This window comes from Coturnix japonica, chromosome 13 (assembly GCF_054131305.1).
Source record: "Coturnix japonica strain WE chromosome 13, WE-NBRP24, whole genome shotgun sequence".
Lineage (NCBI taxonomy): Eukaryota > Metazoa > Chordata > Aves > Galliformes > Phasianidae > Coturnix > Coturnix japonica.
This window is the reverse complement of record NC_140675.1, coordinates 8,801,745-8,814,923: the sequence shown is the minus strand read 5'-3', so window position 1 is coordinate 8,814,923 and position 13,179 is coordinate 8,801,745. Positions and strand designations below refer to the sequence as shown.

The following is a 13,179-nucleotide window of genomic DNA, read 5'->3' as shown; positions in this document are numbered from 1 at the left end:
CCGAGCGCGGGGCGGGAAGGAGGCGGAGAGCGAGGCCGTGAGGCGGCGGCGCTCCGTGTCTCCACAGAGCTGAGAGCAGGGAGTGCCGGTACCTCACGCTGGGCCCTCCTCACATGCACACCTTGACATTTATTTTTAAAACCTTCATTACAAAATTTAGCGATACAAAAAGCAAACCGCAATAAAAGATGGTATTTACACAGAAATTCCACGTCGGTGCTGTTGATCAGAAGGATGAACGCTGAATGACTTTGCACTGTCAGATGTGAACCTGGCTACATGTTTTAGTCAGACAGCTGTGATAAAAGCCTCAAACAGCACCGAGCTGCTGCCATGGGAACAGCCAGAGACGCAGAACTGACAGTCACTCAGATGCAATGAGATCCAGGCTGGCTATGTGCCGCATCGTCGGCCTTCCGTGGGGGCAGTTCCAGGGGTGCTCAATCTCTCCCATGTGGGTAACCAGTTTTCTCATCTCCTGCACGCTCAAAGCTGTTCCAATCATCACCTGTCAATGAGAGCAAGAGCAAGCCAATAGTTTGTTACTCCGTACTGACAACTGACACACAGACACAGCAATTCCACTACTATCAAATAAATACTGTGCAAGACAATAGAAGGAAAACACCCTCAAGGTGATCAAGAGACAAAACAAGCACCTTCACAACTGCACTAGCTTAAACCAAAATATAAAATGGCCAGGATCCTTCTGGAGCTACATTAGTGAAAAACATGGGGAATAAAAGAAAGAATGTTAACAGCTAAAATCTAGTAGTAAAGAAACTTTTCCTGTAAAATATATGCAGATACAGCCACGTGTCATACATCAGAAAACACGGTGCTCAGCTGAAAACAAGCACCAAGTGCTGTACTTACGGATTTCCTGCAAGCTCGAGAAGCAAACATCTGTCTGACTCTGGAGGGTCGACACATGACTCCAGGGCAGTCACTTAACATGAAGATCAGTTCATCTATGTCTTGAGGACCAAATGTCCAGTTTTTGCTTGTCGGCAATGATATTAATTTAACTCTCTGGGTTACGGGAGCTGAAAGTTTGGCAATAATTAATAAGGAAACGAGCATTGGAGGAAATTACTTTTTCTTAAGGGGAAAAATAGAGAAACTACTTTGATACACTGATGTCTTCTGCTATCTTAGTTTGAAATCACTATGTTTACCATTTACCTGTACCTAACCTTGCTGGGACCCACAAGTCTAAGAGCATAGGAAAAACATCAATACAAGACATCCAAGAGATGCACATTCTGTCACACACCCAAACTCCATGCAGTGACTCCAAAGCCTGCAACGACTTTCCTTTAAGTGAGGTACACTGCAATGTTCTCTTAACCAGCACAATTAGACTATGAAATGGTAAGGCTCACAAAAAAGCGTGTAGACAATACTACTTTATTTCAATTTTTCCGCTCCCAGAGATTTCTGTACACAAACTGGGCACAAACTCACCATTTTCGTCTATCACAAAATCAAACCCATTTTTTCTGAATATTTCCAGGTTTTCCATCAATACTGTTTCATTTACAGCAGTTAAATTGAGATTTTGAGGCCTGAAAGAGAAAAACAGCATTGCATAGGTACATAGCATGGAGTGCTCAAAGTGCTGACACCAACATCACGGCTCCCTTGGAAAGCATCTCTCTTGCTTTGCAAAAGCTAACAATAACACACCACAAGCAGAGCACTACTTCCAAGTGTTACTCAGCACAGTAAAACTAACAGGGCAGCATTCCCTGTGGCTGTAACTGTCTCCAATATCCTCATCACTCCATAACCATGCTCACCAAACTGAGGCTGACATTAACCCTGCTGTGAAACCTCACTGACCATTTATTTGCTGCACAGGTACAATTATCTGCAGAGTTTATTGAAGGTTTTATCTAAACGTCGATTCTTTGCAACACTGAACATAAAAATAACTTTTGTCGTAAATGTTTTGAATGTGTGAAATAGCTAAAAAAGGAAAATCATAGAAATTGTTCTAAAACACTGAATTAAAGTGATAGAATTGTCAGAGCACTGAAAATACTTACACAATCAGCTTTTGGCCTTGAAGAACAGTGTGTTGCTGTAACATCTCAAAGTTGTACTTCTCGTCAGTAGCATGTTGGTCAATTATGAAAAGATCAGAATTCAACTTGGCTATTATAAACCCTAAATTGAACTGGCCAATGATTTCCATTTTTGCAAACATTTCTTTACTGTATATAGAAAATACAAGCAAATCACAAGACAAGCCTCATCAGTTACCACATCAGTACAAAACTTCCAAACATCCTTTTCTCCCCTGCAGAACTTTGCATGAAAAAATATGTATCCAAAGTCTAATTGAAGCAGGATCTGAATGCAGAACCTGGCGCTGACTGGTGGCACCACATCTGGCAGAGAACTTCAGACAATATTTATTCAACATTCACCCATTTTAAGCATGGCCACTAATGGCAAGAGAATCTGAAGTGTGCAGGATGGTGACAGTGCAAATAAACAGCAAGAAAGGCAGCACGATGCTTCTAAAGCAAAGCAGCTGACACATGTGACTTTTTGCAAAGACTTTCATCACCTTATTTAAAATCCAAAATTCACAATTTTGAATTCATGAGTATGGAACTCATACACTGTTACTGTCCAACAACCACCTGAACGCAACTTATTTACACCACCACATCTCATCAAATTTCCGATTAAGGAAGGAGAAACACAACCCTGGAATCTATGAAGTGTCACCTGTCATAACATTTCTCTGCCTGTGCTGCAGATTACAAATCTCAGCCCAGCCAGGTCTATAACACTTTTGCCTTTCATTTTACTGTCTTTTTCCACACTCTCCTTGCACTGAGTTCCAGTAACTGCAGACCCCTGCCAGGTAAAATAACTTGCCCAAATGGATGATTTAATGGCACAGTTAGTTCAACAAAAGACATCTCCAAAATCAGAAAGTAAATGTAAGTTTTCCTCCCACCCTCCAAGGCGGATTTTATTTTCTCCCCTTCGCTATTTTTATTAATTGGCCACTACAAGTTAAGAAGCTGAAAATACCTGATCTCTTTTCTTAATTCATCTTCTGCTACTTTATTTTCTCCAGGACTGATTTTTGCTCGAAATCTTCTGTAATTCAGTGTTCCTGTACACTTCTGTTGTTGCTGTATAATCTTTCTTACCCTTTCTGCTAAAGCTTTCATAGAGAATTCAAGCAGCACGGTTTTCTTTTTAACTTCCACCAGTACATCAACACACGGCACAGAGTTTTTGGGATCCTCCACTTCAGGACACACACCTGCCTTGAAGTCATCTGCCTCTCTTTTAAAACATTTTACTCTTGGTAAAGAATTTTTTGCTTCTTGAGGTAAGTCAGTTTTGTTATTCAAGTCATTCACTCGATTTAATTTATGTTCAGTGCCCAAGACCTGAATGTCACATTCCAATGATTTCTCACTAGGTTCAACAGTCTTAAGACACTCATCCTGATGTTCTTCCAAGCTACAGAATTCTTCTTCAGCGGGATTATTTACACTTTCACTAATGACGCAGCTCCCAGCCTCTGGTGTGTTACATCCAGTATCTGATCCAGAAGTGCTACAGAATCCAGAATCTGTATTTTCTTCTTTCCTCAAATATCTCCTTGGAACTGACATCTTTGACTTTTTCTCATGACGACTCTCATAATCCTCACTCAGAACAGCCTTTTGAGTCCTCGCAGTACTCAAAATGGAATCAAGTGACAGCTGTTTAGAGGAGCTGTGTCGCTGTTTTAGCTTTTTAGGGCTTTGGAAATAACTGTCAGTCTGATGGAGAGAGAATGACTCCCTTAATCTGGAAAGAGTCATTACTTTTGTGCCTTCGCTGCCTGGATTTTCAGTCTCAGATTCATGTGACGTTTCTACCCAGGTCTTCTCTGTGTCTCCAGGAGGTGTCTTCACATTGCCTAACAAAACAAGAAATAATAATAAACAAAATCGAAATTATAAGTTATAAACTAAGGTAATTTTAAACATAAATTGAATGATGTGCTCTAGTAAGGGCAGCAAGCTCCTCCAAAGTGCATCCAAGCTGACTGAGGAGGGACTGAAATGCACTGCTGTCCAATGGGCAACGAGTGATGTGTTTTAAGAAACTTAACGTGAATGAATGTGGAATGAATTTCAAACTGCACTCTAAGTCAAGTCCAATCAGCACCCTTATTTATATTATCAAGAGTTTACGGCTGAAAGTCAATGAAAAGCAAATGCTCTTCCTCTTCAGTGGTTGCTACAAAAGCCTGTGCACAATGAATTAAGGAGCTGAAATGACAGGTACTTGTACTACATGTTGTTCATAGATAATAAGAAGATTTAGTTCTCTAAAAGTGTCTGTCTGATGAGTCTTTAAAAGAAGTAATACTCAGGCTGGAACTGATTCTATACACAGAAAGGAAATTAGAAGAGTTTACATTGAAGAGTGAGAAGGAAGATTTCGCATAGAAAAATTGCCCTGAAAGATTATACAGTGACAGGAAAACCAGTGATCTCTGTGGTTATCATAAGAGAATCCAAGCTGAAAATCCAAAGAGAAACTTGTCCTCAAATTTCCAACTTGGTTTATGAGATTTCAATCATTCTTTCAGGAGAACATTTAACTGAAGAATGTTTCAGTTCAATAATCATTACCAAGCCTGTGTCATTAGATCATGAGCTCTACCAGCATTCTGATATGCTCCATGACTATATATATATACATATATATATATATTCTTCTCCAGGTATTTAAAGCACTTTTTCAGTTCTCTGCTATGTATTAAACACCAGATTTTCACGTTTTGCTTCCTACCTGCAACATCCAGAAGATTCTGATTGACATTCAGTTTGTTAACATCACTACCAAACATCCCTATCAGAGAAGTTTTTAAAATTGCCAGTAACAGTTTTTCTTCTTGAAGCAGAATTTGTCTCTTGTCTGGAGTCACATTGATGTCAACACATTCTAAAAGCCAAAAGAAAAACAATTGCATTATATATGGGGAAAACAAACCCCACCAACTCCTTCCTCCCCTGAACTGCAGTCCTCGCTGTTCACAACCGCAATTAACATTCACAGTGTATTTGCAAATTAAGCTTTCCCAACATTCCAGCAAACAAAACAGAACTTGATTCTGTGCAATAATCTAAGTCTTTTTGTATTTTAGTTAACCACAAATTGCCTTTTTCTCATTAAGAAATTACTTTGAAGTACAGGAGAAGTAAAAAGGAAAAACTGGATTCTCAGCTGAACTGCACCTCCTCCTCACGAAATGCAGGCCAGAAATATCAGAGTGGAGAAAGTCACAGAACAGAAGTTACAATATTCTCAAAAATAAAAAAAAATACAACGATGCTCTTTAAATAACTACAATTTATTCCTCAATTAAATCTCAGCCTTTATGAAAAAGGTACTAAAAATTATTCATAACTTACCAGAATCTACACAAATGTTAAGGACAACAAAAGGATACTGGTGTTTATTGTATAAGTGATAGACTTCATTCACAAGCTTGATAACCTGCAGAGGTGGAAAACAGTAAAAGCTGATGCTCTTATCTTTTAGTACAAACCAGGATGTTATTTAACTCCTTGCAAAACTACAAATGTCCTGAATCTCACCTCATACGATTCAGCTGTTATTTACACAAATAGACACGATGAAAACAAAATCTTCAGAAAGGAATTTACAGCATCAAGACACAAAGATGTGTATCTGTTATTAATCAAGTGCTTTGCAGAAAACACCAAGCAACTTAGTGCTGCTGATAGGGAAAAGAAATAAAGCAGCTACTCACCTTTGCTGGATCACATGGACGCTGGTTGATAAAGAAAAACTGTCTGTCTGTTGTACTCCTTCCAACACCGTGATCACAACGGGAAATGAAGCCGGTAATACTGAGAAATAACAATGTAACACCAATATGAGAAATGGAACATGGAAGCTAAATATATATATATTTTTTTCCTGAATCTCACAGCAATTCAGTTAGAATTGTTTTATAGGGGCGAACAGAAACACTGTCACACAGTACCACACCTACATGGGCTGGGTTTCCTCACCCAGTTTCCTCCCTGACCAAGCTAAGCTTGGTTAAGCTCCAAAGAGGTAACGGAAAATTGAAAAAGCTGCTGACTGATTTAAAAGAATTTGCCATTTTTCTGCTCTGAAAGCAGAAGAGGTCAGCTGTGAACTGGCAGCAGTCAGAAATCAATGCATCTATTTGTCAGGCTCACATATAGCGAGAAGAAGAAACCTACATTTTAAAGCGTAATTCACTGATTTACACACATTTCACAGCATTTCTCAGTAACACTACTGAAGACATACAGATATGAACCATGGATTCACCCAGAACACTGTAAGAGTGACATTCAGCAGCAGACCTCAGTAACACAGAACTGGCCGGGACATTAGAACAGCAGTGCTGCTCCTCCCTCTCATCCGTCTACCAGCACCCGAGTCCTGAGTTCACTTCTTTAAAAATTAGTTGGTGTCCTTTTCCAAACACCACACTAACACCTACTATGCTGATCACAGTTATTTTTAATACTATTAACCACCCCAATTCTTTGACTTTTTTTTTTTCTTTTTTAAAGACATAGGATTATGTTAAAACACCCCTGGCAACAGTGCTTTCTTCTGCTCTGACTACCTATAAAGCTTTTCTGGAAGATCTGCACATTTGAGTCCATATTCTTCACAAACATCTTCATTAGGAGGCAGCTGAACAAAAGGAACCAGGCTCTGCAACTGAAAAAGAAAATGAAGTGAAATGTGTAGATTTTATCCTCTATTTTACTGCTGTTTATTAGCCTTAAAACCCATTTGATACATTTTTTTTCCAAGTCAGCCAAGTCAGATCACCCAGCAGCCAACTCTAGCCCGGCAGAAGACAACAGCACAGCTGATGGGTGCTGAAAACCTCCACGTTTGCCTTAGTTATTTCACAGCTCTTTACATTAAAAGAAATACAGACAGAGAAACAACATTATTGACTCAAATTAAAATGATACAACTGCACCAGTTTTCTGTTCCCCAGTTAAGACTCGCATTTAGCTGTTAGTCTCTTTTTAATTGCTTGCTGTTGTGACATGCAGTCTGGTGTCCACACTGCTTTGAAAGCAGAACCCACGGGCCTTACTGTCACAACTCCTAAAGCTGGCTCCAGACAGACATCAGGCTCTAACCCTGCCTCCTAACTTACTTCTTTTCCATCAAAACGTGTTTTCCTCTCAGCAGATCCACAAATTCAGTTGAACCACAGAGGCTGCACCGTTTCTCCTTTTACCTGTAGGGTGTGCAAGGAGCCAACACATGCCGCCTCCCTTTATGATTTTTAAAGGTTTCCTGCATCCCTTCTATTTAAGAAAACCTTAGAAACTTCTCTCTCCAGCACTACTGCTTCCCTTGGCAGTAGAATGGAATACCTGTTTATTCCCAAATACTGCTCCAATGTTTTCCTTCAGGTTAGGACCTCCAGCAGTGGATACCACAGGGCTCTTCTTTCCTTGGCCAACTTGATTAGTGCAATTGAACCGCACTCCTTTTGAAATAATACAGTATGCTTGCAGAGTCTGCACCATTTTTGCATATTCCTATTAAGGCAGGAAGAAAGTTCATGCTTACACAAAACATCTTTTTAAGACAACATTGTGTTGATAACACTTTCAATATTTGCACTCAACAGAGACTTCTTCACATCCACAAGTGGGGCTGTTTCTTTTTCAAATACTTACAAACCAAATTAAATGCATGCACATGAAAAATAATGTATTTAAAAACAAACGACAATTTGCAAGAATGATATTCAATCCTTTTTTAAAGGTAGCATTCACTGACTTTAAAATACACAAAACTGATGGTGATTTTTTTTGTCTCAATCAGTGTCAGAGAACCGAGCATCATTCAGCTGTGAAGGAGGAGGGCTGTGAGAGCCCTGCAATAACTCCTGAGCTGACTCACCCTTTTGATGTTTCTCTGAAACTCCTTATGTCGCACAGGCAAGGTATGAAATAACTGCTGTATGCTCACAGTTGTTCCTTGCTGCCGTGGATAAGGAGCCTTCTGGGTAATCTTACCACTGTGATCAAATACCAAACGAGTCCCAACCTTTGCAGACTTATGGCAAGTTGAAATGGTAACATCGCTGATGGAAGGAAGCAGGCAGCAGAATTACTCACTGAACATTATCTTTCCTTAATCATTACTTACAATTTTAGCAGGCACAGAAAACACTAGTCATGTATTTTTAATTACAGCTAACTTCCACTGCTGACAACTACAAACACATCTGAAGAGCAGCATAATATTTTCCTATCTACAACACAAACTTTTTCACTTCTCATCCAAAACGCAAAGACAAAGCCTGGTTCTGTGGGACACCACGTTTCTCACACTAACACGTAACAGCACAGTATTCTGAATGCAAACTGTTCAGAGGCTGTGCAGCTTCAAACTCAGTCTTCCCTGGAGGAAGCTGGATGGAGTTTTTATGAATTGCAGTCTAGCAAGCAGTATGTAGGACTTGCATGCTGAAGCAATGCCTAATTTTGTGCATCAAAGGACAAATTAGATGCTTAGAATTGTAGAAGGATTTTGGGTGGAAAGGCCCTCAGGAAGTCACGCAGCATATTACTCAAACCAGAGCTCACATTCAACAACAGCAAGTTTCCACAGACTCGTTTTATCAATAACAGTAGGTTGAAAAGTTGGCTTTAGTTGTTTTAAGTACAGAAACTTTCTATCAGTAAGAATGCAGCATTTATACCTTAGTGCACACAATGAACTGAGAGCTTCACCTCGGAACCCAAATGTTTCAATGTGTGTTAGATCAGAAAAATCTTGTATCTTTGACGTATAATGTTTCAGAGCTGGAAAGAGATACAGATTTGTCTTCAAAGTGACAGGGACCCCAGGGCACACAAGTACATTCTTCATACATACAAGAAGCAAGACTTCTGCTATTACTATTCAACATACAATGAATAACAGAGACAAAACAAGGCTTCCCTTTGCCCTTGACAAGATCACTTTTAAATCCACAGACATACCTGCTGTGCCACCTGAAATTGATACAGCGCTACAGGCACACACCATAAGGAGCAGCACACGTCAGCTGCTCCTGCCACCGGTTCTACTCTGCAGGAAAACTGCAGGGCCGTGCTGTGTGATGCCACACAGCAAAGAGGCACGAGATCGTGTGGCACAACCACAGCCTGAGGAGGCTCAATTCATTGCAGTCAGCACAGCACCCACCACCTGCAGCCCTGCACCTCCCCTGTCCTAACAAGCAGACAGTGAGCTCACTGCCTACAAGATGAACAACACCAACACAAGTAGGACAGTAACTCGTGGTGGAAGAGATTTCTAATCATTATGTGGGGGGAAAAGATAACACAGAAAGCAAGCAGTTACACTTGTCAGAGTGCTGCTTCTGCTCCTGATTTGCTGAAACACAGCAGATGGGAAGTTTGGCAGCTACGTGCACAAAGTCGGAACGTGTTCAGCTCACATTTGGCCTACAGATCACTCCTCATGAAGTCTGGCTCCTTCAGCAGCAACTCATGACTCAACATGAATAAAACTACATGACCGTTTTTGGGACATGTTCCTCCATAACGATACCTACTCTTTGCTCCACGTAACCAAGCAATCAAACCAACAACCGCTTCTGAGCTACAGCAAATGTAACGAGAGCACTTCAGAAGCCCATTCAAATTTGTAAGGAACAGCAGTCATCATCTCATCGAAAATACATCTCCAAAGCACCTAAACGTAAATTATGACAGCCGTTTAACTTACTTAACGCTTCAAAGTTTTCCTCTTCCACTCCACCTCCGTTATCCGAAACCTCTATCAGCTCCGCCCCGTGGTCTTTAAGTCGTACATCTACAAACGCGAGAAACGAAGGCTTCGAGCTCCCCGCTAACACACAGCGCTGAGTATCAGCGGAACTTGGAATAACTCCCGCCGATGGCCGCTCTCCAGGACAAGGGTGAAGCAGCACCCGCACCACAGCACCCACCGCATCCGCCACTGCACAGAGCTGTACAGCCCCGCCCCGACCCGCACGCTCCTCCCGCCCCCCGTTCGTCCCGCCGCACAAACTCCGCGCCCAGCGCCCCGCGCCGAGGTGCAGGCGGTACTGAGGGCGGATACCGATGTTGGTCGCTCCGGCGTCCAGGCTGTTCTCCACCAGCTCCTTGACGGCCGTGCCCAGGCTCAGCACCACCTGCCCCGAGCAGATCCGGTGCACGGACTGCCGGTCGATGCGCCGGATGGTCTGGGCGGGCTCCGAGCTGCCGAAAGAAGAGCGGGGGGGCGGGATGAGGCGGCGGGGCGCCACACACAACCCGCCACACACAGCCCGCTCCGCACAGCCCGGCCGCCCCGAGCCGCATGAGGCGGGAACGGGGTGAAGCGAAAAGCCGAGGAGGCCGCAGCCTCTCCCGGGATGGGCGGCGAGGAGCCGGAGCGCTCACCAGGCCGCGGCCGCCTCCATCTCCCGGCTCCCGACGCTGTTCGCCGCCGCCCTCCGGCCCCGCCCCGGCATCGCGCCGCGCACAGCGCCGGAAAGAGCGGCCCAATGGGAACGGCGCCTCTTGCACCCTGCGGTCACTGATCTCATTGGCTCAGGCCGACCAATAGGAAGGAGGCGAGGAAACAGAGCTGGCGAGCATTGGGCGGCAGGCGAGTCTGTAAGGACACGGGCTCCCTTCGGCCCAATGGGCGCGGCGGGTGGGCGGGACCAGCCGGGCAGTGCCGGTGCTGCGCCGCGCGGAGCGGGGCCGAGCAGGAGCCGCCATGAGCATGTACAGGGTGAAGCCGCTGCACGGCGCCGCGGGGCCGCTGCCGGCTGAGCAGCTCCCCACGTGCATGTACCGCGTGCCCTGCCTGCACCGCCCCGCCACTACGCAGGTACGAGCGGGGCACGGCACGGCCGGGCCTCGATGCGCTGCGGCGGAATCGGGCCTCGGGGCTGCCCTCCTCCCCCGGGGCTGCCCTCGTCCCCCGGGGCTGCCCTCCTCCCTCGGGGCTCGCTGCGCACCGACGGCCCCGCGCGGAGCCGCGTCTCGTTCCGGGGCTGCCCTCCACGTGCCGGTGTCTGCTGCCGGCCGCACCTCGCCCTGCCGGCAATGGGGAGCTGCCATTCCGCAGGGCCCGGGCGGGCTGAGAGCTCGGCTTCTGCATGAGGGTTATCCGCGAACATTGCTTCGAGGCTGTCGGCTTAAAGCGCCGGTGCAGCCGGCAGGTAGCAATGAGCGCTGCCCAGACTTGGTCGGAGGCTTCACAAACAGGGCCGTGAGCCATGAACTACAGCGACCCTGCGCTGAGTGAGCCCTGACAGGACTTTCTCTCCTGTAGGAAGAGGTTGACCCTTCACTCCAGGCCCTCGAGTCCCACCAGGAGGAGATTCTGAAGCGCCTGTACGAGCTGAAGAGCGCCGTGGATGGTCTCTCAAAGATGATACACACTCCTGATGCCGACTTCGATGTAACTCACGTCATTCAAAATGACGACTCTTCTCCTTTGACAGCAAACGGGGCAGATCTGGATTTGATGCTTGGAAAGGTACGTTGAGTTCAGCACATACAATGGTGGGGGTTTTCTTTGCCCTCAGATCAGAAGGGCTGGAAGGTGCTGTTAGAACGTGGACTCCTCAGAACTCAGGACATTTGGATTTCAGATTCTATTTAAATTTATTGCAACATCTGTAAGCATTGAAGGAAGTTGTTTGCATTTTTTGGTGACATAAATGTCAAAACCTGCTTGCTGCTGGAATTTTAGGCACCGGCTGTACCCATCTGGCAAATGACTTACCTGAGTTTTTGTACTTTCTATTCAGGATTACGGTGCCCTGAAAGATATTGTAATCAATGCAAATCCTTCTGCACCCCCACTGTCCTTGCTGGTACTGCACAGCCTGCTCTGTGAGCGCTATAAGGTACTGTCAGCTGTTCACACACATTCATCGGTGAGAAGTGTGCCAGAAAAACTCCTGAAATGCTTTGGAGAGCAGATGAAGAAGCAACCGCGCCATGAATATCAGCTGGGCTTCACTCTGATCTGGAAGGATGGTAAGAATAAGTTATCTTCCACAAGCAAAACGTGCTATAAAACAGATGCTTTGGTGTAGTTTTGCTGATGAGCAGAGATGCTACCCCCATCCATCATGTTTTCTTGCAAGTATGAACTTTAATTTCCGTAACTGAGCAGTGATGGAGACAGAGAAATAAAAATGAGTTACTGCTATTAAAATACAGGTGGTATTTAGAAGGCAGCTATTTCAGAAACACATCTACAGCAATACTGCAGATACAGTTTCTACAAAGATTTTGCAATCTTTAGTCCAATGGGAGCTTTTTTCTGCCAGGTTCTTGCCTTACTCTTAAGTATTCCAACTAAGAAAAATGAAAAGCTGTTGTCAAGTTCACATTAGAAATGCTGCTGGCATCGGAAACAAAATAAATCTTTAATTACCATGCAGTAATCATTTTTCTCTTCTTGATTTCAGTTCCAAAGCCTCAGATGAAGTTCAGCATTCAAACAATGTGCCCAATTGAAGGAGAAGGCAACATTGCTAGATTTCTCTTTTCCCTTTTTGGTCACAAGTACAATGCGATTAACTCAACTCTGATTGACAGCTGGGTTGACACGGCCATCTTCCAGCTCAGAGAAGGCAGCAGTAAAGAAAAAGGAGCAGTCTTGCGATCCATGAATGCTGCCCTGGGCAAGACATCGTGGCTGGTGGGAAACGAACTCACCGTGGCAGATATTGTTGCATGGTGTGCACTTCAGCAGACAGGTAGTGCAAACGCTGCACCATCCAATGTGCAGAAATGGATGAAGTCCTGTGAGAACTTAGCACCTTTCAGCTCTGTTATTAAGCTACTGAAGTAAGTCTGTACTCTTACATAAGCAGGGTGATTTTAACCTTTTTCCACCCCACACCTACTGCCGTGGTTCAAATCCTTTCTACATTTCTGCAGTTGGACAGAATCCTAAAACCAATAAAAACATTACAGCTGCCTTCTGTGTATGATCCTCTTTTTTTAGCTGCTGCATGAGAAGCACGTTTGGTTAGTTTCCTAAAGCAGTCCTATGCAAATACAGGCCGTATTCCGAGTTTTTCCAACTTTTTTTTCTGTGCAATTTAATTTGGAATCT

General features: G+C 44.1%; 2 protein-coding genes across 4 annotated transcripts; one reads left to right on the top strand and one right to left on the bottom strand.

The window, feature by feature from the left end:
• Positions 1 to 109: 109 nt before the first annotated feature.
• On the bottom strand, positions 110 to 10,559 carry PMS2 (PMS1 homolog 2, mismatch repair system component). Of its 3 annotated transcripts, XM_015876621.3 has the most exons (15): positions 10,494 to 10,559; positions 10,171 to 10,310; positions 9,814 to 9,900; positions 8,780 to 8,882; positions 7,975 to 8,158; positions 7,440 to 7,607; positions 6,665 to 6,762; positions 5,807 to 5,906; positions 5,445 to 5,529; positions 4,822 to 4,974; positions 3,055 to 3,940; positions 2,052 to 2,219; positions 1,468 to 1,568; positions 877 to 1,046; positions 110 to 508 (listed from the first exon to the last, which is right to left on the bottom strand). In XM_015876621.3, exons 1-15 carry the CDS (start codon positions 10,511 to 10,513, stop codon positions 365 to 367), a joined length of 2,607 nt encoding a protein of 868 aa, XP_015732107.2. In that variant the 5' UTR covers positions 10,514 to 10,559; the 3' UTR covers positions 110 to 364. The 3 variants fall into 3 exon arrangements, with proteins under 3 accessions (XP_015732107.2, XP_015732108.2, XP_085369912.1); XM_015876622.3 differs by lacking the exon at positions 2,052 to 2,219; XM_085513786.1 differs by lacking the exon at positions 8,780 to 8,882.
• Positions 10,560 to 10,765: 206 nt separating this feature from the next.
• On the top strand, positions 10,766 to 13,041 carry AIMP2 (aminoacyl tRNA synthetase complex interacting multifunctional protein 2). Its single transcript, XM_015876630.3, has 4 exons — positions 10,766 to 10,929; positions 11,377 to 11,583; positions 11,858 to 12,089; positions 12,527 to 13,041. The coding sequence occupies exons 1-4, from the start codon at positions 10,816 to 10,818 to the stop codon at positions 12,910 to 12,912; spliced, it is 939 nt and encodes a 312-aa protein (XP_015732116.2). The 5' UTR covers positions 10,766 to 10,815; the 3' UTR covers positions 12,913 to 13,041.
• Positions 13,042 to 13,179: the final 138 nt, after the last annotated feature.